The sequence below is a fragment of the Psittacula echo genome (genome assembly GCF_963264785.1).
Source record: "Psittacula echo genome assembly, chromosome: 13".
Taxonomy (NCBI): Eukaryota; Metazoa; Chordata; class Aves; order Psittaciformes; family Psittacidae; genus Psittacula; species Psittacula echo.
This window is the reverse complement of record NC_137749.1, coordinates 2,723,011-2,745,194: the sequence shown is the minus strand read 5'-3', so window position 1 is coordinate 2,745,194 and position 22,184 is coordinate 2,723,011. Positions and strand designations below refer to the sequence as shown.

Here is a 22,184-nt window from a genome sequence, read left to right as displayed (position 1 = left end):
AAAAGGGGGAAAAATCCCCAAACTCCTGTTCTAGTATTAACAAGGCCATGTAGAGAGAAAAACTGAAGAGGCCAGCACCACAAAAGTAGAAGTAGGAGGAAAGAGATGAATAGAAAACAGGAAAGAGTTTCCATAAGGGTAATATATTGCAGAACTAAGCTCTGAAACGGATAAGCTTGGATGGCACATTCAGTTCATTCCCACAGCTTAGTTACAAGCACTATTCAGAAATAAACTGAGGAGGATGAATGCTCAGCTCACTGTGACCATTTACAAACAAGAAACCCCATCCTTAAAGCTTCCCAATTGCAAAGGTTTTTAAAGAGGAGCTCCAGAACAGAAGCAGCTGCAAGTATGCGTAAGACAAAAGGGACAGCCAAGGAGTTGCTTTCAAATCATCCACACCGATACATCTGCCTGTCTCACCTTCAGCCATGCCATTACTTTTCACTGGATGAACTGACAGGTCTGTTGACACGTACGATCACATCACTCCGTGCTGTCGTGTCTGCTCATGTATGTCTGCATCTTTCAGCTCTCACAGCAAAACCTTGCCACCCAGCCTCTGATACAGACACCTCTGAAGTGAATGTCACCAGTTCTCCCCTCTGTGACTGCTTTCTACCGCTGACACAAACCCTGCTGCTACTGCACAACCCTGTGTGTTTCATGGCTTAGTGCAAGACAGGAGGCAACATCTCTCCCCTTGGTGAGAATCTCAAAAACTGTAATATTTTCCAAAAAAAAAGGAAAGAAACACAGAATAAAATGGCATAATTTAATTTTTCCTTAATGATAAAAAAAGGACAGGAGTAATATCATGAACAAATGGACTGAAAAAGTCGAAAGTCAGTGGAATAAAGTACAGTTCACTTTTGGCTGAAAGAAACAAAAGCACATGCTAAACATTATCTAAGGCTACGATTAAATCCTATACATGAAAGACACACACTGTGTGCTTCAAGGATTAGTCATGAACTAGAAAACTCTTCCCCATGGGTGACCAGTTTCAAAGCAGCCTGTGCTGATAGCGGGAACAACTGAGTGGATGTGGATCCAGCCCATCCTTCCTTCACAGGCTGGTCCCAGAGCTAGAGCCGCAGAGCAGCTCCATGGCCATGGCCACCACACAGTCCTGCCCTGGGAGCCATGCACCAGCCATGAGCTCAGCTAAATGGGGATAACAGCTTTGGGAGTCCAGACACTGCACAGTCACTGATCACAATCCTCGTTTCAAGCCTCAACAAGACAATTGTCCACTTACTGTTTTCCTCAAGTGTTTTTTCCGTCCCAAAGCCATCCTAGTTTATGAAGCCAAGCCAACATCGAGCAGGAATTCTGTTCAGGAGGCTCAGAAATACTCTCAACTGATTTACAGTTAGGAATTATTCCACCACTAAGATACACTTGAATATTTAGATGTTATCTTCTCTAGTAAATCAAGAAGGTAAAATTAACAGTAACAAAAGCTTTTCTGAACAGTTAAAAGAAAGATACGATCTCATTATCTTTTGAATTTTATAGAACAAGTATTATTAAACACTACAAACTTGTTAGAAGATTTCAGGGGGCTGCAAATTCCTGCTGTATCTTCAAGGATGCAATCACCCATCTGAGAGTAATAAAAAAGACTATTAAGTTATAAAGCTATGGGGCAAACAGAATACAAGCTCCAAGCCAAACCCATGGTGCATCCGTTTCCGGTAGGAACTGAACACATATTTGTGATATAGAAGGCATATATATTTTCCTGCAGCTTGGGGTGCAATAGATGAAATTTATATGTCTCAAAAATAAGAAGTGACTAAAGAGACAACCTCAGAGTGGGCACTGCCAGCAAACGAAACACTACTTCTCTCGGCTCAAAAGAAGGATGATTGAGTTGTAATAGTGCCCACGACCAAATGTATCAAGAAAACATCATGTTTACAGTTTAAAAGTAAAAAACCCTATTCATTCTGTCCCAGTAGTAAAAGCAATACAGCAACTCTCAATCTGATATCATTTGATAAGAATTAGGCAGAGCACTGCAGAGGAATAGAACTAAAAATCCATCATTACACTGTCACCTCCTATCTGAAAGCACCAAGGGCAAAAAAACTCTCCTCTCTGATCCTCTCCACTGATTTTCATCACTTGGTCCCTAAAGGTTCCAAGCATGGAGCTTCCATTAATGTCAGTGGAAGCTCCTGAAACACTAAAGCTAAAGAGCAACCAAAAATAGCCAGGCAGCTCTGCAGCCCCAGCGCAACTCCCTGCAAAGATTTACCAGTCAGATTTTAATAGCCTGTCATTCTCCTTGCTATAAAGACTCTAATGCTACCTTCTGGCCCCATCACATAAGAATTCACCAACTACTGACTGGCAGAGCAGAGGTGACCTAAGACTGCACACTCCTAATGGGCAGAATCCTACTGATAACCACTGATACAGCATCCGAAGCACTTCAAATCCTTGCAAACGGCTGCCTAGAGTCCAGCACAAACTCCTCTCCCTCCTTTCCTTCCCAAAAACATTCATCTGAAAAAACCATTATTTCTGTACTTGACTGGAAGCAAGAATTTTGGAGCACTCTCATGTTACCATAATAATCACCACAGACCAACAAGAACACTGTGTTAAGACTGTGGCTCATTCTTCACCTTTCAAGAAATTGAGACACTATAATAGCATCTTTCCATGTCAAAGGCCCCAAAGTGCATTATAAAGAACATAAGTAAAGTAAGACTAACAGCTTACTCCTCAGTGGAACACTACCAACTCCGAGGTGAAACACAACTGTTGTAAAACAGCAACTCTAGTGAGAACTTTGGAGAGGAACCAGAAAGGGACACTGTGTCCAGTTTACACTAAGTTACCCTGCCTGGACTTTGACCATAGGAATGTCTGATAAATCAGCACTGCAAATTTCTTCTGCAATATCTAATTAAGTGGCAAGTGACTTCTTGGACCATTATTTTATGGACCGCACAGTGGTCTGTTACTGAGACTATTACCTTCAGAGTTAAAGAACAGACAAGAGTCACTCAAAACGGCCCAGCTACTTGAGGATTTGTGCTCCCCCACAAACACAGCTCCCTGAACTACCAGCTCACACATGTCACATTTCATCTCTTCAATACACTCATCACATTAAAGCTACATGTTTGGAAAGCCTACAGTAAGAACACCCATGCAGAGTCAACCCAAAACCATCTCTGCTCATGACTCTCCTGCCTTCGACCAGCAGCAGAGGCTCAGGAGATGGTTAGAGACAGAGTAACCCTTGGTAGTATTCACCATCTCCTATCAAAGCAGCGTGTTTGCTAAGTTTCTTAGACCAACCACAGTGAGAAGCCTGGAATCAAACTGTACCCCCAGTAAGCATGGCAGCTTCCCTGGAGGTCAGCAAAACTGCTCTTCACAAAGAGAGAAGAAAAACCCAAGTTTATCCATATTCTGGCAGACCACATTAACAGTAACAATCCAGAACTGGCTCGAGTTCACCTTTTCAAGGCAGAAAATGATTACACTCTTACTTTACAATAGTAACAGAGACAAATCCTGCAAGACAAAGTTTCCACAAGAGACTACTCACTGGCCTGCTTTTCTATGCCCCAATCCTGCATGTGCAAACTCTTCTGAATGTGAAGTGCAAGTCTCTACACCAAGCATATATGAATATATATATATATATGTGTGTGTGTGTGAAAGGTCTTTGTTTTTGAGAGATGCCTAGTGGGAAATTGAGGAAAAAAGCAAACAAGCTCAACATATTTCAAACTACTGCAACACCTTGTCTGTGGAGGGCAAGAGGGAAGGACAAGGACAATATCCACGTCAGAGCTCTACCACTTACTATCAAAATGACATATTCAGCAAGACTAAAAGACTCAAAAGAGCGAGTGGATTGAAAAAGGATTCATTTTTTATGCTTAGTTTTGAGCTTGGGTTTAGGTAACAACAGGGTTTAGAAGTACACAGGAGAAACTAATGTGGTTTTCAGATAGCCCAGATGAAAGGGAATTCAATGCATCATATGCCTACAGTAATCCTGAGCTGTACAAACCCAAGGGATGCTGCCCAAACATTGTCCCTGGTGATGAGAGATACCCAAACTGCTTCTCCACAGCACCTCCACAAGGGACTCCAAGCATTTCACACATCCTCGCTGCAAGTTATCACTGGACACACTCATGGTATGGAAGAAAGCTACAGCACAGTATTGTCCAGTATTATTATACTGGACAAGCTCTAGATTTGATTGTGACTGATAAAATCTTGTTGTTTCTCTACTGAGACAATAACTGAACACTGAGATGATGCTTTTCCTCCTCCAGGTCGTCATAGTTTACACCTGAAAAGAGAAGCACACTCCATAAAGAACTTCCCTTTTATCTGGCATGTAGGTCAGATATGCAACAATCCACTACAGCAGAGTAAGATGTGTTACCTTGACTGAATTTCACCCATGTTGAACACTTATCCAAAGATCAAACATTGCTGATGGTAACACACAGAGTGAAAACACCCCCAGGGCTGCAGCATTCCTTACTAAAATCTTCCTGCATAAGGACAAGTTCTCCCACAACCTGGGAAAACAACAGTCAAGTTTCTACAGAAAAAGAAATACCCGTTTGCTGACCCTGGCAGCAAGTACAGCTTCCTCCCTTCTTGAACCTTCAACTGGTTTAACACCTTGGATCCACATCTAACCTCAGCAGGGCACAATGTGGTATATATCTATCAATCAACAACTATGCTGACACTGGTTTGAACTATTATATTAATGGAAGAGGCCAGATTCCTGGTTGATTTTATCACTTTACCACAGACTTTACCAGAGTTGATCATCCTTGACTCATCAGTGGGAACTGGGAAGGTGGGAGGTGAGAACTTGTAACGGTGCTTTGCTTGTTTGAAGAAGTCCTATGAGGCCATCAGGAGTACAGCTTGGCTCTAATGCAAGACCCCATACAGTATCCCTCAGAAGCTCGCTTCCCCCAGCCCATACTTCAGAGGGACTCCTAAAATGCTGCAAGAGGCACCTTGGCCTGAAACCACTCACTATGCTGACAATACTTTGCTCAATTTCTCCTTGATACCAGAGCTGTAATCGTGTCTCTCAGTGCTTTGCAGATTAGAAGCACAGGTAGAAATTAACTGGTTTAAACTTAATCCTGAAAGGATGACGGCAGTGAGGGAGAGGAAAATACCAGGGCCCTGGTGAGCACTATAATTATGCCTTCTGCAAGAATAATTCCCATTCTTGTCCAAGTGGTTTGTAGTTTCAAGGATTTACTGGATCTGCTGCTGATCCTAGATTTCCAGAGAAACCGTCCATCTCCCACAAGCTTGTGATTTCACTCCCTCACGTGTCTCGTTACAGTCTTCTCTACCTACTTCATCCTTATACTGCTAGGTTATAACCACCCCCAAAAGTTACTTAAAACCAGGAGCAGAGCAGGATATTTTATGGAAGAAGTCCTTTCCTGAAATGTTCTCCATTCACAGCTGAGCATTAACTGCATCAATCCATGTTTTCTGTGACCAGACCTGTAATTAGAACACATTTTCCTCATGGATGAGTTGAGGCTGGTCAAGAGTTTATCAGGCTCAATGGAAAGTATGGGACACAGTGGTTTTGTCACACCCATTATTGGAACCTCAACACTATGAGCACTTATAAAGTACCTACAAAACACATTCAAACATTAACTAATGTGACGGGCACATAAACCAGAGCAAAGGGGTTGTAGGAACTGACCTATTTTACACAGCCACGCTCAGTTCACTGACCTGGAACAGCCTTTAATTAGGCATTTCCATGCTCTTAAAACAAACATAGAAATAATGCCCTTTCACATAAATAAAGAGATTTGCAAATAAGTTTCCTGAATGAAATACAGCAGAGCCAAAACCCCTGAATCCATGAGGTGCTTACAGAGGAATTATTCATTTGTGCCTTTCAACTACGGAATGGAGCCTAAAGCGTTTGAGGTATCGGCATTTCTGTACTTCGGGCCTTCCTAAGAAAACAGAAACTAAAGTCAAACTCCACATTTGGAATCACTTCAGCCACCATGTTACAGCTGTGTCCTGTACAAGCTCCCACAACTTGCTGTATTCCAACTGCTGAGCATGACTAAACTAACACACAGAAAGTCTTATTCGTAGGAGGCTGCTCACAGGGGAATGAAGACAAATACAAAGATGCAGTAACGGGATCTAAGCAAACAGCACAGGCACACTCAAACAGCCAGTTCAAACAGTAACAGCACATTCTGACCTGTTTCAAGGGAAGACCTAATTCCTTTAATAGATTAACTCTTCCACCTTCAAAGTCATTTTGCCTGTCACCTTCCAGGCTGATTCTTACCCAATACTTACAAACTCACACTAACAACACTCCCTAGTTGGCAAGAACACTGTTGCTGTCTTCCCATAACCTGCATTCTCTGTCCCCAGGACTGAAAAACAATCCTATCTCCACAGAATCATTCTAGCACTGAAAAACTACCAAGCTATCCTCCTGTCATGCACAACAGCTACCTGTATTTCCCTGGTAAGATCCACTAAACAGATACAATGTGTTCTATCATTATAAACCAACTTATGGTCCCATAATAGCCAAAGGAAGCAAAGCCTGATACCATCTCACTATCCTTAATCCAAGTTAGGCAGGAGGAAAAAGGGCTGAAGCCACTAGCCTTGAAAGCAGCAACTGTTTTGTCGCTTTGCAAGAAGAGTCTGAATCATCCAACCCAGCCACTGAGGTGGGCAGCAGTGTAAAATTAAGTATGGCTGGGCTCCTGGAAGGTGTCCAGATTCACACAATCTCCATCAGCAGAGATTCTGAAGAATTATGACAACAAAATGCAGTTGTTTCCCCAAGAAGCAACCCTGAGGGAGCACAGGGCCTGCTCCTCCGTGTACTGGGATCTCCACTGAGCTCCATCAGGGAATCAAGACCCACCTCTGGCTATAGACAGAGGCAAAGCAGTAGGTTACTGAACTGCAGATGAAACCTGCCAGGAGAGATCACAAAACCAGACTATTTTTCCAAGAAGGCCAACAACAGCAAAAGTCAGTGTGACTCTGATGAGAAGTGGTGGACTGACAGCCCTAAAGCCCCAAGTCCTCTCTCCTTTTCCGCAGTACAGCATGAGAGATCACTGCATGCACTTCCTCACAGTACACTTCCTATCAGTCTTGATTTCACTCTGGAAAATTAAGTGCATTCAGTCCCTAGCCTTCCTTCTGCCACAGCAAATGAAGAGTCAATACAGAGTTTAGAGGTGAAAGACAGCTCTATAGAGAGCTGTTAGTCAACCACAATCCCAGCAATTCCAAACCCAGTTAGTTAACAAGTGCTACCTGAAGGAATGAAGAACGTATAGCCTTGTTTCAGCTCAATTCTTTGGCATCGTTCCACCCTGTCTCCCAGAAAGATATCACTTTGCTTTCCTGAGAGAACCCATTCTTCATAAAGTTCTAGATTCTGCAGAGTAGGCGGAATCAGCCAGAAGATCTAAAAATAGAAGAAAGATTTAACTATTACCACCAGTCAACAAAAATACAGAACTGAGAGGCTCCAACAAGGTTATCACTTGTCAGACGAACACACATGGAACACCAAGCCTGCTTTCTGCATGAGGCCCAGGTTTTCGAGGTATTGTGGACAGAAGCACACAGCAGACAGCAGCAGCAGTTAGTCCACGTGCTGGATGTGGCAAGGTAACTGTCAGCTGTCATCTCTCTTCCATGAAACATCTTACTCAGAAGATGCCTGCACAGTTTACTTACTGTTTAAAACTGTGTGTTGGTACAGTACATCTTCATTGGACTATACGGATGAACAGTACCTGGGCCCCATTTATTTCAGTTCCTAAAATACCCTGTCTATGCTACAATTGGGAAAAGCAGCTTAAAACAGTGAAGATGCAAACGTAGCCATCCCTACTGTATATGTTAATGCTTCTATATCCCATAGTATTTCAGTTCCAGCATAAACTGCATGTGCACACTAAAGGAACATGAAATCTCTAAAAGAAAACAGCAGCTCTAGGTACAGGAGACTTGAGGGCACTCTGACCCAACAAGGGTATACACAGCCACATACTCACTGCAAGACACTTCTAAACCATGCAGCAATAGCAAGCCTAAAAGCACCACCAACAGCAAAGAACTCATTCTGTACTTCAAGCAAATTACTGCTCTGTTTCATGAAGGTGAATGGTGTCCTTCTAGTTCAGCAAACCCTATGTACATCAACAAAGGGAGCTGAAATGGAGTGATCATTGACTAGCCCCCTCTCCAAAAAGGGAGCAAATAAAGGAAAAACTAAAGCAAGCAACCCCTCCTCTCCGTAAGAGACACAGAGAAATAAACCCAAATATCAAACACGGTTCACCTACCTTCCCCCCACGGAACACGTGATACCACACTGAAGTGCCACCAAAATCAATGTGAAAATCAGTGAAGCATCCTTTCACACTCATCAAACAGTACCTGTAAGCAGAGTGAAGGACAAAAATGAATCAGGCTGAAACAGTTTTTTCCACATCTTAATCTGCAGAGGTTAACTGCATGTGCGATACTACTGCCACCAATTAAGTTCCAGCATTTATAGAACTGGGTTTGCCTCATGAAGTAACTGTAAGTAGGTTTCTGCTGAGAAATGTTTGGGGTTCCTATTCATACAACTGGAATGAAAGCTTTCAGAGTTAAGGAACACAAAACCATTAAAAGTTATGCTGTTCACAAGTATTTCTTATGTCACAGCCAGTCCCCGGGGGGAGCTGGTTAATGCTCTCCTCCACCGCCCGAGAGACATAACCTTCAGCAGAAGTTGGACACAAATGGCTTCAAAGAGCAAAGTTTTGAAACATGTCATTTGCTTAATAAATCCTCCTGAATGTTCTTTACCTACTTGCTATTTTTGCAGAGACTGGGGGACAGAAACCTCATTTGGCAAATTAACTCCTTTTTGTTCACATTTCTAGGCATTTCTGCATCAAAATACATCAAGAAACAAGCTGGCAGCATCACTAAGTATCAAATCCACTCTTTTTCTAATGCTGTCTTGATTCAGGTTTTCAAAGCAGTTTAAAGTCAGCATCACTGGAAAGAGATAAGAGCTTTCATCTCGCTCCACGGATCTCAAGACTCCAGCCACCATCTGTAACTAATGGCCGAATTACAGCCGCCCTCCTCACTAGAGGCACCTTTGCAAACGCAGGAAACACACACCACTTAACCCACTAACCTCTTTTCCTTGTTCCGGTCTCCGTTTCATGGCTTTTTTTTTTTGGTTGGGCTTTGTTTGGGGGTTGGGATTTTGTTGGAAAGGGGATTATGGAAATAGTGCGAGCAAGGGATTTGTCCAAAAAAAAAAAGAAAAAGAGGAAGAAAGAAAGAAAAAAGGCTTCATTTAACTGTATCTTTTTCTCATCACATTCAGGTAGAGAGAATCTCAGCAGTATGCAGACGGCGTGCAAAAGTCCCTCTAGATGATAGGCTGGAAAGGACCTTACCATGTGTCTGCAGAAGGCTGGCAAATCAGAGCGACTATAGGTACATAAGAGCCCGCTGCCTAGCAACCACATCCCGAGCCCGAGTTGACAGAATGAGACGCAATGCTGTCATGAAGACAGTCAATTTGTGGGCTTCAAAAAAGGTCCTGCGCCTTCATCTCACAATTAAAACCTCTCCTTGTGCAATTCCACGTCTCCCCTCTTGTCCGCTCTGGAATTGTGTTGGGGTTTTTTTTTTATCCTTCGGAAGCAGGAAGAGAGCTTTTTCTGCCCCTGGGGTATTTCAGATGCTTCAAAAATCACAGCTCGCCAAGAAGCTGTCTACACTCTCAATATGCTCCACTTCAAAATATGAGTCCTTCCCTCCCAAACACAGCTCTTTTTCTTTTTTTTTGGTTAATTTCTCCTTTTTCTGATTTCTCTACCAAAATGTTGTTGATTCCAAGTCAGATAGAATTTAAAAACAATATAAAAAGCCCAGAAAGGAAGTAGCCTTCCTTCCAGCCAAATTGCACAAAGTCACAGATTGAATAATTGCTCATAAAACACACACAAAAAAACCCAACATGGAAATTCTCAATTTATGGGCACTGTTGAGTAGTAAAGGTTCATGTTGGTTTCAAGTAAGAAAATCCAAATCCTTATGGAACCAATTATTCTCAGTTTTCAAAAGGTCAGATGTAAAATACATCACACTAACAAAATTCTTCTAAGACAGTGCTACCTACCAACAACCACCCGTTCACATCAAGAGATTCCAAAAGAGCACAAATGGTCCAAGCATTTGCAGGTTTTATTTATTCCCCTGTAGTCCACAATCTAAACTTGAAGCTGCTAATCTGTTTGTGCTCAGAGAGGAAATAACAGATTGAATTCTCTCTCAAACCAAAGTGTTTAAGAATAAGTTTCGGGAGGAACACCAAGGTGGATGTAGCTGTGAAAACGCAACTCTCTTTTCTTTTTTTTCCCCCTATTTTCTCTCTGTTTTCTTGAAACTCCCCTAAACACAACAATTTCCATTCCAATAAGGGTTGGTTTAGTGAAAGAGACACATATGGTGATTAATAAAAACCTACAAAGCATCTGGAAAAAGAAACCACCAGCTTTTATTTCCATCCACAAACGAGCCCTGCCATTTCATTTCTGCTGTTAACCTTACAGGCCTGCTTTTGTCCAACCCCATCAGCTACCTAAAGGCTCAGGAGCCTGAAAAAGCCATCTTCCGCCATACAGCGCTCTCCCTTGTTGCCAGAGTCTGGCACAATGCCTTTGCATTGACCTCTACAGCTTCCTCTTCCAATGTACACCGCAGTCACATGGTCCCAGCACAGCTCCACGCCACAGCTAATCTTATACACGGCTCAGCTCCAACCCCAGCAAGCGCCTTCTCATCACTAACAGCTGCTAATTTGGGGAACGACTCCACTTTTCAGGTTTTTCCTTAACAACAAATTGAAATAAATAAATAAACAGGGATTGGGGGGGGGAAGCACCAGAACACAGCATCCATGTTGAAAGAAACCTAGAAACTCCATCCCACTGCGTGTGCACTGGTCGCAGCTTTCCTGCCTTCAGCGCCCTGGGCCACAGCAGGTAAAGTGGGTTACAGGAACACAACTCCATGCAGAGCACAGGGAGACAGCCTGACCAGCTACACCTTGAAACAATAGGCGATGCAAAAGATACCCCAACTTCAGTATTTTCTTCCACAACTGCTACCCCATCCACTCCTGCACACTCCACTTTATCTCCCTGCACAGCCTCAGTGAGGGTTCTAAAACATGCAGCTGCTTGTAATCTGTTGTGGGGGAGCTTCCCTTCCCCACTGAAGAGTTTGGTTTATGCTCTCCACAAGCCTGAAATTGTTCAAGTTGATGTATTGTTATTTTGGAGGAAGGGTGTGTGGTGGGGTGAAAAGGGGAACTTCCCCCCCAGAAAAACACAAATCTGGGATGGTTTCTTAGAGAAATGATGCGAGGAAACATGGAGTAACCTGCAAACTCCCAGGCAAGAACAAGCACAGAGATCCCCAAAAGATAAAACGAGAGAAGGAGATGATAGGGATGAAGCTACACCACTAAGCAAACACAGCGAGCTGGGAACACAGAAACAAGGCAGAGACACGGCTCCCTAAGCCAGCGCAGACACCACACTCCCAGGCAAACCCACAATGCACTCGCCACGCATAGCTACGAACCCGCAAGCAAACAGAGAAACAAAGACAGCGACGGACACGCCGGGATGCGAAGGCAACGGGCGCGGGCAGAGCCCCGGCGCAGGGGAGGCAGAGGCGCAGCGTTACATGCACATGGACTCGGGGAGACACGCGAGCACACGCAGAGGCAGCGTTACCCTCAGCTTAAGCTCCTTTTCTCTGGCAATAGGCACAGCGCACCATACGGCTCTATTCCCTCTGGCATTGCGAGGGCTCCCCTGCCACTGAGCTCAGCCCATAAACCACTCCCAAACCCCAGCAGAGGCTTCTGTTTTTTGTTCGGGCCAATGAGAAAAGTATAGCTCACTCTTCCTTCCTCCCAGGAGCAGCGCCGGCTGGTTGAAATCCCTAAGCCTGAAACCGAATACCACAAACCCATGAGGCGGCCGCAAGTGCCAACGCGAGGGGAAGGAGCAGGCCCTGCGCTGGGTGCCCGCTCCCGCCTCTCCCCCAGGTGCTCCCGGGGCTCGGACCAAGGAAGCATCCCGGCACCCCGGCGGTCCCCCTTCTTTCTTCCCAGGCCTCGCCTCACAGCATCTGGAAGCGGGAGCTGGAAAGGACGCAGCGGGAAACAATAGCTACCTTTGGGCGACTCCGCACGCTAACGGCCTGACCCGCACCGAGCAACGCTCCCACACTGGGGCCCTGCAACTGGAAGCCACAAATTAACGCCGCAAGACAAAAGAAACCATTGTCACCCGGGAGACACGGGGCCAGCCCGCCCGGCCCGTCTGCCGCCCCACCCCCGGCCCCCCGCTGCGGGGCACCGGCCCCAGCTCAGCGCACAGCCCGGCTGCCCCCTCGGGGAGGGCCGCGGCTGCCCCCTCAGGAAGGCCGCGGGGTTTCTCCCCAGGGACGGCCCCTGCAGCACCCACCTCCGGCCGCCGCGGCCGGCTCTGCCCGTCGAGGGGCCCTCCAGAGCCGGGCCCGGGTAGGAGCCGAGCTTTGCAGCCGGCCCCCGGCCTTCCCACAGGCATCAACGCGCCCGGCCCGTTCCCCGCCTGAGGCGCGGGGCAGCCCGGCTGAGGTAACCGGCGCTGCCAGCCCCGAGTAAGCGCAAACCACCACCTATCAGCACCAAATAGTAACTAATCATTAAACAACGGGTGTGCTCGGCAGGCACTTCAAAAGCACATGAAAGACCCGGTTCCTGCCCTGAGGGGGTTACGCTCTGAGTCAGCCGGACAAAAACAACACCCGAGATAAGAGAAAGGCTGTTCTGAGGCACCAGAGATGATGGGGGGAGACTGAAAACTACACTCGTGAAGCTGGGACCAAAGCGGCGACACTTCCCTGGTCCCACCCGAGGTGAAACACCAAGCCCCGGTGTGTGTTCACACCCGGGAGCAGGAGTGGGGACTCCAAAGGGAAATCTTATTTACCTTCCAGCCATCAGACTGGCATTAAAAGCGCACGTCAAGGATCAGAACTGCGGCCTGTTGGGCTGCCCGCACATCCCACTGCTGCAGTGTATGTTTAGTGAGCACTGCGAAGGTTACCTCTGAACTTAAGAGAATGAAGAGGCCTCTTTTTTACTTTGATTGGAAGCTTAAATTTATGAGAAGGCACCCGCCACAGCGAGGAAATGAAGCTGCCAATCCACAGCGAGCGGAACAGCACTTGGGTATCTGTGAGAACACAGCTCATTTCTCATCCTTGTGACATGGCTGGTCAGCTCTACACTCCCCACAAACTAGTTTAAACACTGGTGCTCGTTTCGGTTACACGTGTGATGCTGCAAGTCCTCCAAGCTCCACACAAAGGAGGATTTGAGCCCAACGCACCCACCTGAAGACATTAAATTCTATTTACTTTGCTAGCTTGGACAGTTTTAATGAGAACTTGCACTATTGGTCTCATCTTCTTGTACTTAATTATATCTATAGAGCGGGTTTGTCTCAAAAGCAATTCACAAATGACATACAAAGTGCATACAAGTATCTCACATGCATAAAACAGCACCAGGTTGCATCGGGAGACCTGTGAGCTCCCTCAATTCAAAGGGCAATCTCTGTCTCCAGAGGCAAACCCTCAGCTTCTAATTAGACCACAGCTCAGCAGAGCATTTTATCATCTCTTTAAATCCAACCCTACTTAGGAAAGGAATGAATAAAAAGGAATGGATGGTTGAGTAACAGCCTAGGAAGGGGAGATAGGGCTGAGTATACGGTAACAGGGCAGCATCCTTTCATGAAGTTAGGTTCCATGCCAGATTCCCCATCCTTAACTGAAGGACAACAGCAATATAAACACCTATTATAGTCACGTTTAGATACTTTAAGTAATAGGAAGTTTTGAAGGCAAAAAGGGTGTTGCAGGGACTGAGACTTTGGTTTCATTTGATCTAAAGCACAAACACCAAGTGCCTGTTACTATTTCTATTGCCGTCATGTCCTGGCACAGTAGCTACACCACTGCTTTGCAAATAATCTTGCAAGGCTACAAACACAAAACCTAATAAAGAGGATAATTTCAGCAGGGCTATCAGCTAATGAGAAATCAAACCAGCACTTTTGGGGGTTGTTTTGGTTGGTTCAGCTGTGTCCAGATTGCTTCAGTCCTGGTTGAATTTAACCAGAAAACTAAATCTGAGCTTGTTTTGAGCTACCTGAAAATGGTTAAGGTGCACTATGATGAAAGGAAGCAGTTCTGAGCCTGGTTCAGTTTCCCACCCTTAGGATTTGCAGTTTCACAGGCATCTGAGGTGATATAACAAGCTTCTGCCCCTAAAAGCTGACATTACAACCCCACCGCCCTTTCCTCCTGCCCTGGCTCCTGGTTACACAGCATCCTGCCCACTCTCAAAACAGGTTTGTGAGGCCCTTTGCAGGAACTTGCACTCAGGGATGTGAAAGAGAGAAGCAGGAGCAGGCTTCCTCCATCCCATTGCTATGGTTTTTTCCACACTCCTGCACTGCCCTGTGGTTGGCACAAGCATTTATGCAGCCATGTGGTGGTCTGGATGGCCTGAAAAGTACCCAATTTTTCGTTATTTCTGAGTCGGTTTTCAGCCAGATCAGTCCCCAGTCCAGTTTACTCTGCAGCTGCACCACGGCGTGTTCTAGCAACGAGGATGGGACAATGTGGGCATGGACTGGTTTTTCAGGGGCAGTGCCAACTTATCCCAGTTTGAACACTACAACCTCAGCTTGCCATCATGTTGGCTTACTGCTTGTAAGAGGTATGACTTGGAAAGTTTTACATATTTTGGACATAAACTGTTTCCCCACTTAATTCAGTCCTCCAAGGCTCCTCATAGGTATGTTGTCATTACTTCCAGACTGAAAAATAACCTCATTACCCAGAGTTTTTAGAAGTAGTTAATAGTGCAGGTCCAAGTGAAAGTCAGGGCAGGCTCCAGCGCGTGCAGTGCTCCTGGTAACCGAAGCAGCGCAGCAGATGGAGCGTTCTCTAACTTCACTCCCAGCACGGAACTTGACGTGCAGGAGCCAAGACAGACATTTGTGTCTGGTAATGCCATCTGTGTCTGCAAAACCGCAACGCGCTCGCTGGAGTGCTTTTTGTTTGGAGGGAACACGGGGATGGTGGGGATCGCATGCTGCAAACTCTGCGCGTTACGAGAATGCTGAGAGCAAGAATGAAATGAAACAACCCCAGTTCTGAGCAGCAACAGTCATTAATAAAGTGTATGAATATTGACAACTCACATAGAAGAATAGGCAGCATGGAACAAATGACAGCACTGACATTTAGCTCTGCGATTGAACATGATCTCTTTAATAAGGGCTTATACCCTGGGACTACTGTCTATACAGGAAAGGGTCAATCTGAATTTCCAAAGGTGGAGAAAGCTAATCTCTTAAGGAGTTCCTATTCAAACTGGACAAGTTAATGGAAGAGGTATCTCTTGAGAGTCCCTAAGCACACAGAAACCACTTCCACCTCAGGACAGCCCCTCCTTGGGCTGCAGACAGTGGAAGTTCAGAAGATAATTTTAAGAGAAGGCATCATTTTATGCTCACAAGATTCTTATGCTCCTCCCAGAGCATCTGTGATAGCACCCAATAGCAGTTAGGTTACCAAGCGCCGTGGATCTTTGCCCTGACCCTGTACAACTTCTCTTGTGCAACTAGACTACCAGTGTTTGTTACTGGTTTTACCTTTGTTGCTTCTTCAGACTGATGAGGGTTTTGTGTCAACAGTGCTGCAAATCAGCTTTCTCTAGTCTTTATACCAGATGATGCTCACTAGCAACATCCTCATCCTCCAGCCACATCACCCTTGCTTTTCATGCTCATGCATGGTAACTTCTTTTCCCACATCAAACTCCAGTGCCACATTCCAAGTGCTCACAGTCTTTCACTGTTTAGCTTCCCTCTACCTATCACATAGACTAGTTTATCAAGCTGTCAACCTCCACCTTCACTTTGCCAGTGACAGCAACCTCAATGGCTCTGTGTCTGCTTCTTCATCAGACATCTTCCTTTCTACCAGGCCATCCTCCACACATGGGAAAAGCTCCATGTTAAAATCTGTTGAATTGCTACTTCTCTGAAATCCCTCTTTGAAACCTACCATCTGGCATTACATGATGCAAGTAGTGAACTGCAAGAATATACTTTGCTTTCTCTGCTAGATTCTGTTAGTCATGTTGCTACCTTATCCTTTAAACCATCTCTGCCTTGCCTTGTTTACTTGCTACACTTTTTTTGCCAGCATCTGGACTGTGCCTGCTCTAGGAAAGGGATCGTTTTCTTTACTTCTTTCTTTGTACAATCCCTGAATCATCACCCAGTTTCTTAGCTCTAGCAGATTATAAATAATGTTATTTAGTAGACTAACCACTTGGGAAGCAAGTTGCCTGGATTCTATTTTCTGCTGTGCCACTGGAGGACCTTAGGCAAGTCACTTAGGACATTTCCAAACGCACAAGTGAGACTTGGCACTCCTATCCATATGTAGTTATTCTAACAAGCACCTTACTCTTTTCAGAACAATACAGCATCTTTAGCTTCCATTGAAATCAATGGTACTGCACACATCATAGGACCAGGCTTCCCCACGGTGCTTGCCACAGAGGCTCTGCTATTATTACCTTTACCTCCCAAAAGGTTACTTTTACAGAACAAGAGCAAATGCTGCATCCTGCTTTCTGACTGCACACTCCTTTGTATATGTTAGTACCAATCTATTTTAGACATTGCAGTTTGGAAAGAGCTCTGAGCCATTTGCAAAACACCAGAGGTTGGTTCAGCAGCAGAGCCTGGGATGCCGCCAGCACTAGGTTTGGCCAATAGAAAATGCTTCTAAAGCAGAAACAGCAGTGAAGGGTTTCAAGGATTTTATGGTGTTCATCAGTCATACAGCTCAGTAGCTATTGTTATCATTAACAGTAACCCCTACCTGAGTTGTACTAATTCATATGAAAACTACAGTGAACATTTTGAGGCCCCCAAAATAGTTCCTTTTTCCAATCACCATATAAAAAGTTCAAAGAAAGACATTCAAACAGAAGAAACAATGAGGTGAGGTAATGCTGCCATAACTTGCTCAAAACCTAGAGATGCAGAAACAGGACAAACTGCTCTTGTGTTTGGCCGCAAATCTGCCTCCAAAACAAGAACCACAACCTAAGAGTCAGTCCAATACTGGAGCTTGCTGGTGAAAAAGTCAACAGAAAACTGGCACGAAGGGCAGTGACAGGGTTTTGGGGGAGACACACACCTGTTAAACACAGACTTCAAGTACATCTCACAGATCATCTCTACATTTCAGTTTAGAACCTTTGGGAAGGAACCCAAAGCCTATGGAAAGACTTTGACTACACTGCGTGAACTGAAAGATGAAAACACACTTTGCAAAGAGACTGGATTAAAGATTACATTCAGCAAACCGTAAAAGGAATTAGTCAAAGGTGTCAAGAGTAGAGCTTTTAACAGACACAAACAAACTTACTTTTTCACTTTGGGGTATTTCATCTCTGAAATGGCATTGGTAGCATCCGTCTGCCTCTCCTTCAAATGCTGCGGCCACACATTGTCCACCCAGTCAACTAAGTCCACCTGAAAGCCCCACCAGAATCAACTGTTAGTTACCGAACATATGGTAAGACCCACTCCCATTGGCTAAAACTAACGATGCAGCAGCAGATGCTCATAGACAGCAAGAACCTTGCTGCTCAGCAGGTGCAACTTGTTGAGGTGCAGCACTTCATCACCACCCCTCAGCCCTTTGCAACCTAGAGTAATGCAGTCAAAAGTGGTACAAATTCTGTCCTAGGGGCACCTGTGAGCACCTTCTCTTGCAGCATCACCTGCTCTTTGCATTCAAATGCATTTTTGTAGCCAACAGCCTAGAAATTGCATTTAGAACTATTAAAATACAAACATAAAAGACATCACACTGTTCCAAATATCTTACATTTCAAGGAACATTAACACCATCGTTCTGGCCAAATTCTGGTTTGAGTAATTACATTATTGCTTATTGTGCGCTTTCCTTCATCACTTGGGGATAAAATTCATCAAAGTTCTTGTCCAAAGGCCAGACTTTTAGGAAGTGTGGACAGGAGAAACCAGTGAGAGCTGAGAAACTGGAAACACACTGTCAGCAAGGTGAGGAAGAGGTGGAAACTGAAGACTGTTCAGAGACATTGAAATAGCTCCTGCACTGGGTGCCAGAGCATGAACTGCAATCTGTCCATCCCAGCCACAGCAAGGCCAAACCTGTGACTCATTCTTTGGTCTGTTTTATGATGGAGCCTGCCCTAGATACCCCAACATTCCCTTCTGGTTAGGCAAATGGATCACATGTGCCAGGTTTCGAAACGGGAAAACACCAGTCAGTTTGGGAAGTCCAAAGCAGGCTGTAGTGCTGGGTTTGGCCACAGTGTGGCTGTACATCCCGACCCAGCTCAAGACACCGTGATGTGTGAGTGAACCTCCATCTATGGGTCACTAACGACTGCAAGACCTATTCTAGGCGTTGATGACAAAGCTGTCCTCTGTCTGCCTGCAGCAAGAACGGAGAAGTGTTAGGCAGCACCCCACTTACCCTCTTGATTGCCAAATCTTTTCAAAGGCCCACCCAAGAATGTTATTTGTATGAGTCAACTCAATTCTTTGTATCCCCAGAGGGTTTTCATGACAGGGCAATTAACACATGGAACTCTTGCAGATTGGGGCTGACCTCTAGCTATTCTCTATCTGGTGGTGTTGATAACACACAGTACTTTCAGAAGAGGCAAAAGGAGATAATGCAGCCAGCAGAAATAAGACCAATTCCATGAATATCATGGTTGTATGTGAAAACGAATTTGATAGTTACTGCTCTGATTCTGAAACAAAATAAATGTCTTTACGCAACAGGGAAGAGAAATCAAGTATTTCTGCCTTACAATGGGCTCATAGAGCTCTGCAGAATTCAAGGGAACCATTTATACAGATATAGATTTGACTGGTATCTGACTTCATGTATTGTGCTTCCTATCAGTACCCACTTCCCCAGCACCCTCTTTTCTATTCCCAAGTACATAACGTGAATTCAGATCTATCACGAGATGGAGATCCAAATATTCCTGGGTTAACAAATGACTCAGGCCATATGAAATAGATATGAAGTATTCACTTACATGTGGTTACAGGTACCTAGCTGCAATTTTCAGTTGTGAGCACCCAGGAAATTTGCACAGCTGTTTTACAAGCTCACTGAGCATGATGTGCTTGGGACAACTGGGATCAGCTGAGCACCAGAAACTCTCCAGAGCACTTCCTAACTGCCCACTAGTGTCTGAATGACAGCACAAACCTGCACAAACGTCAAAATACACGCTTAGTATTCAGTTTGTGATCAGAACACAATGCCCCAAACTCTGCTGAGTGTCCCGAGGAGACACTCTGAAACACCAGTGCTATTCCTTCCATCACTGTGTGTTACTGAGTTGATGCTCTAATACTTACCTATATATGGGCACATGCTACTGATAAATGAAATCATCTTTATCAATAATACCATTGTTTCACTGCCAGTGGCCCCCTTGGGAAATAAAATCACAGAGCCCTCTACCTTAAGAAATGTGTACAAATCTACCCTCCTCCTCTGACACTGCCAGTTCTGACACAGCAGTGACTGTGCTGATTTAACTGGGTATAGATTTCTACATTTAACACATAGGATTTCAACTTTTTTGTTCTGGAGCCCCCTGAACATTTTTTAGTTATAGCAGGGTTCATGCATGAGGAATTTACGCTTTATGATAATTTAAGCTTTCTTAGAGAAGGAAAAACAATAGAGGGGTATTTCATTTTTGGATGGAAATTCCTCAAAGTACCCTGAGAGGAACTGGGTATCTGTGCAAGTTGCATGGTTAAGAGCTCATCAGATACCTAATTCCTGTAAAGTAAGTTCCACTGTCAAGGAGCCCAGCTCTCTACTTGGATAAAAATGAGATCCTAACACTAAGTGGAGAGGTGTTACAGGTACTTCACATCACACCTTGTTTAAACTCCATGTTTTATTCTTACAAAGCAACTTGTGAATGGGAAGAAGCTGAGAATAAACCATCACCACAGGATCTCTTACCACATTGGGGCGCTTGACAATGTTCTCCAGCTTCGTATGGCTGAACTCCAGGCTGATGACATTGTAGAGCTTTTCACGCTGAGCCTCTGGTGTTTCATAGTACCTCACAAATTGAGACATGCTCATTTCAACGCCCTTCTGTGTGTTCACATCCATCACATCCACTATCCGCCGGCTTCCTGCAAACACACACAGACAGTCTCAAAACATCTGCCTTGACTTCATTTATATATATGTGTGTGTGTGTATGTATATTATTATATATATGTATACATTTTCAATGACTGCAGACAACCTGTTATTAGAGGAAGATGAGGGACCAGCATCAGACCCTCTATGTGTCCTGAGCAGCTCAAACAGTGAGCAGGGAACTAACTTGGGGCTGCCCTTTTTGCCCAGTATGACACCGAACAAATCATCCAGTGTCTCACTGCTTCACAGAGATGAAGAGAGTAGTTTCCTCCTTTATATGAATTGACATGAGTAGAAGTACATTAAAAACTATAAAGCAGTGATATAATATGGTAGCAGGGGGCATGCAAGACAAATAGCTCTCCAAATCATACTCTGCAATTTTCTAAACATCCATATGCCTCTCAAGATGCTTTTACTCATGTACAAAAATTATCCATAAAGAGAAAACTGCCTCACAGCACCAGATGCTATAAACTGCTGAACACCTTATACAGATTGCTGAGTATCCTCCATTCCAGCTATCATCAGTGGAGATGAAAGCACTAAATGCCATAGAAGAGCGAGCCCCCACTTTGGATCTCTCAACAAAAACTACAGGACATACTTTCAGCTTCTCGAGTGGCAGACATACAAATCTCATTAGCACCAGAATGTTGAACAGCAGTTTTAGTCCCAGCCTTTAGCTTTACACAGATTAATTCACAATCTTCTCTTTGGCCAACTGGAAGGTTTCACCTCTCCCAGCGATTTCATCATCCTAATTAGCAGTTCATTTGTGTGCAAGCGAACGGGAGCCCATGAGGGACAAGTCTCATTTCCAGGATAGAAGGATTCCAGCAAACAAACTCACAATGCTTCCAAAAAATCACTCCAAAACCAGTTTCACTGCTGAAGAAACAGCGCAAAATAACTGGCATTAAAGCAAAATGGAGGGAAGATACAGGCCATCAGAGGGAGTTATTAATAATTGCAGCACCTGGGCTACTGTGTGCTTGGGAGCAGTATTGCAGCAAGAATGAGAGTTTGGATTGCATCACTCCATTAGAACCATCTTTAGGCACTGATAGCAATGACAGTGACAGATGTGATAATGATTCTGGAAAGGAACTCAGGACCATAAAGCTTTGTAGTCGAAAACAAGAATTCATACAGTGTAAATGTGGCACAGTCCCACTGGCCCATCAATCAAACTATCCTACAAGGCCGGAGAACAGGATTTCATCCTTGGTCTGAGCTCGGGACTGGTCCTAGTGTTGCCACCTTGAGGCAGGACTGGAAGAAAGTTCAGTTATGTGTGATGCGGCACCAGAGTCCTTAAGTTGGGTATTTGCATGTTCAAAACAACGCACATAAAATGCAGTCTGGGGTTGGGGCTGTTTGTTGTTGGGTTTTTAACTGTTAACTTTATTATCACGGGGGAATAGACTTTTGTCAACTCAACGGATTAGCAACTGGGGTGAAGTCCTGCTAAACAGCCTCTGGATAAAACCCAGCCTGATTTCTGCCTGGGGATTACAGCAGCAGCCACAGCCCAGAGGGGTTAAGCACACAGATAATGAAAAATTATATTTGAAGGACTGCGTGGCAGAGCCTGGGATCTGCCATAGCCCAGTCCAGGCTTGCTCTCAGCGACCCGGTACAGCCTCAATTACCCCTTCTGAGAGAAAAATCAGTAGTTACTTGAAGAATCAGAAGTGTGAGGCCCAGTTCAATAGTGG

General features: G+C 44.7%; 1 protein-coding gene across 2 annotated transcripts in view; it reads right to left on the bottom strand.

Annotated features, from left to right (window-relative positions):
* KDM2B (lysine demethylase 2B) overlaps nucleotides 1-22,184 on the bottom strand; it is a gene marked incomplete at its 5' end in the record, with an annotated part of 110,718 nt that overhangs the window by 64,438 nt on the left and 24,096 nt on the right. For both annotated transcript variants that reach the window (XM_080628498.1, XM_080628499.1), the window contains 4 exons: nucleotides 7,357-7,510; nucleotides 8,397-8,490; nucleotides 17,647-17,753; nucleotides 20,272-20,450. In XM_080628498.1, coding sequence (XP_080484624.1) covers nucleotides 7,357-7,510; nucleotides 8,397-8,490; nucleotides 17,647-17,753; nucleotides 20,272-20,450 — 534 coding nt within the window. The remainder of the gene's footprint in view (nucleotides 1-7,356; nucleotides 7,511-8,396; nucleotides 8,491-17,646; nucleotides 17,754-20,271; nucleotides 20,451-22,184) is intronic.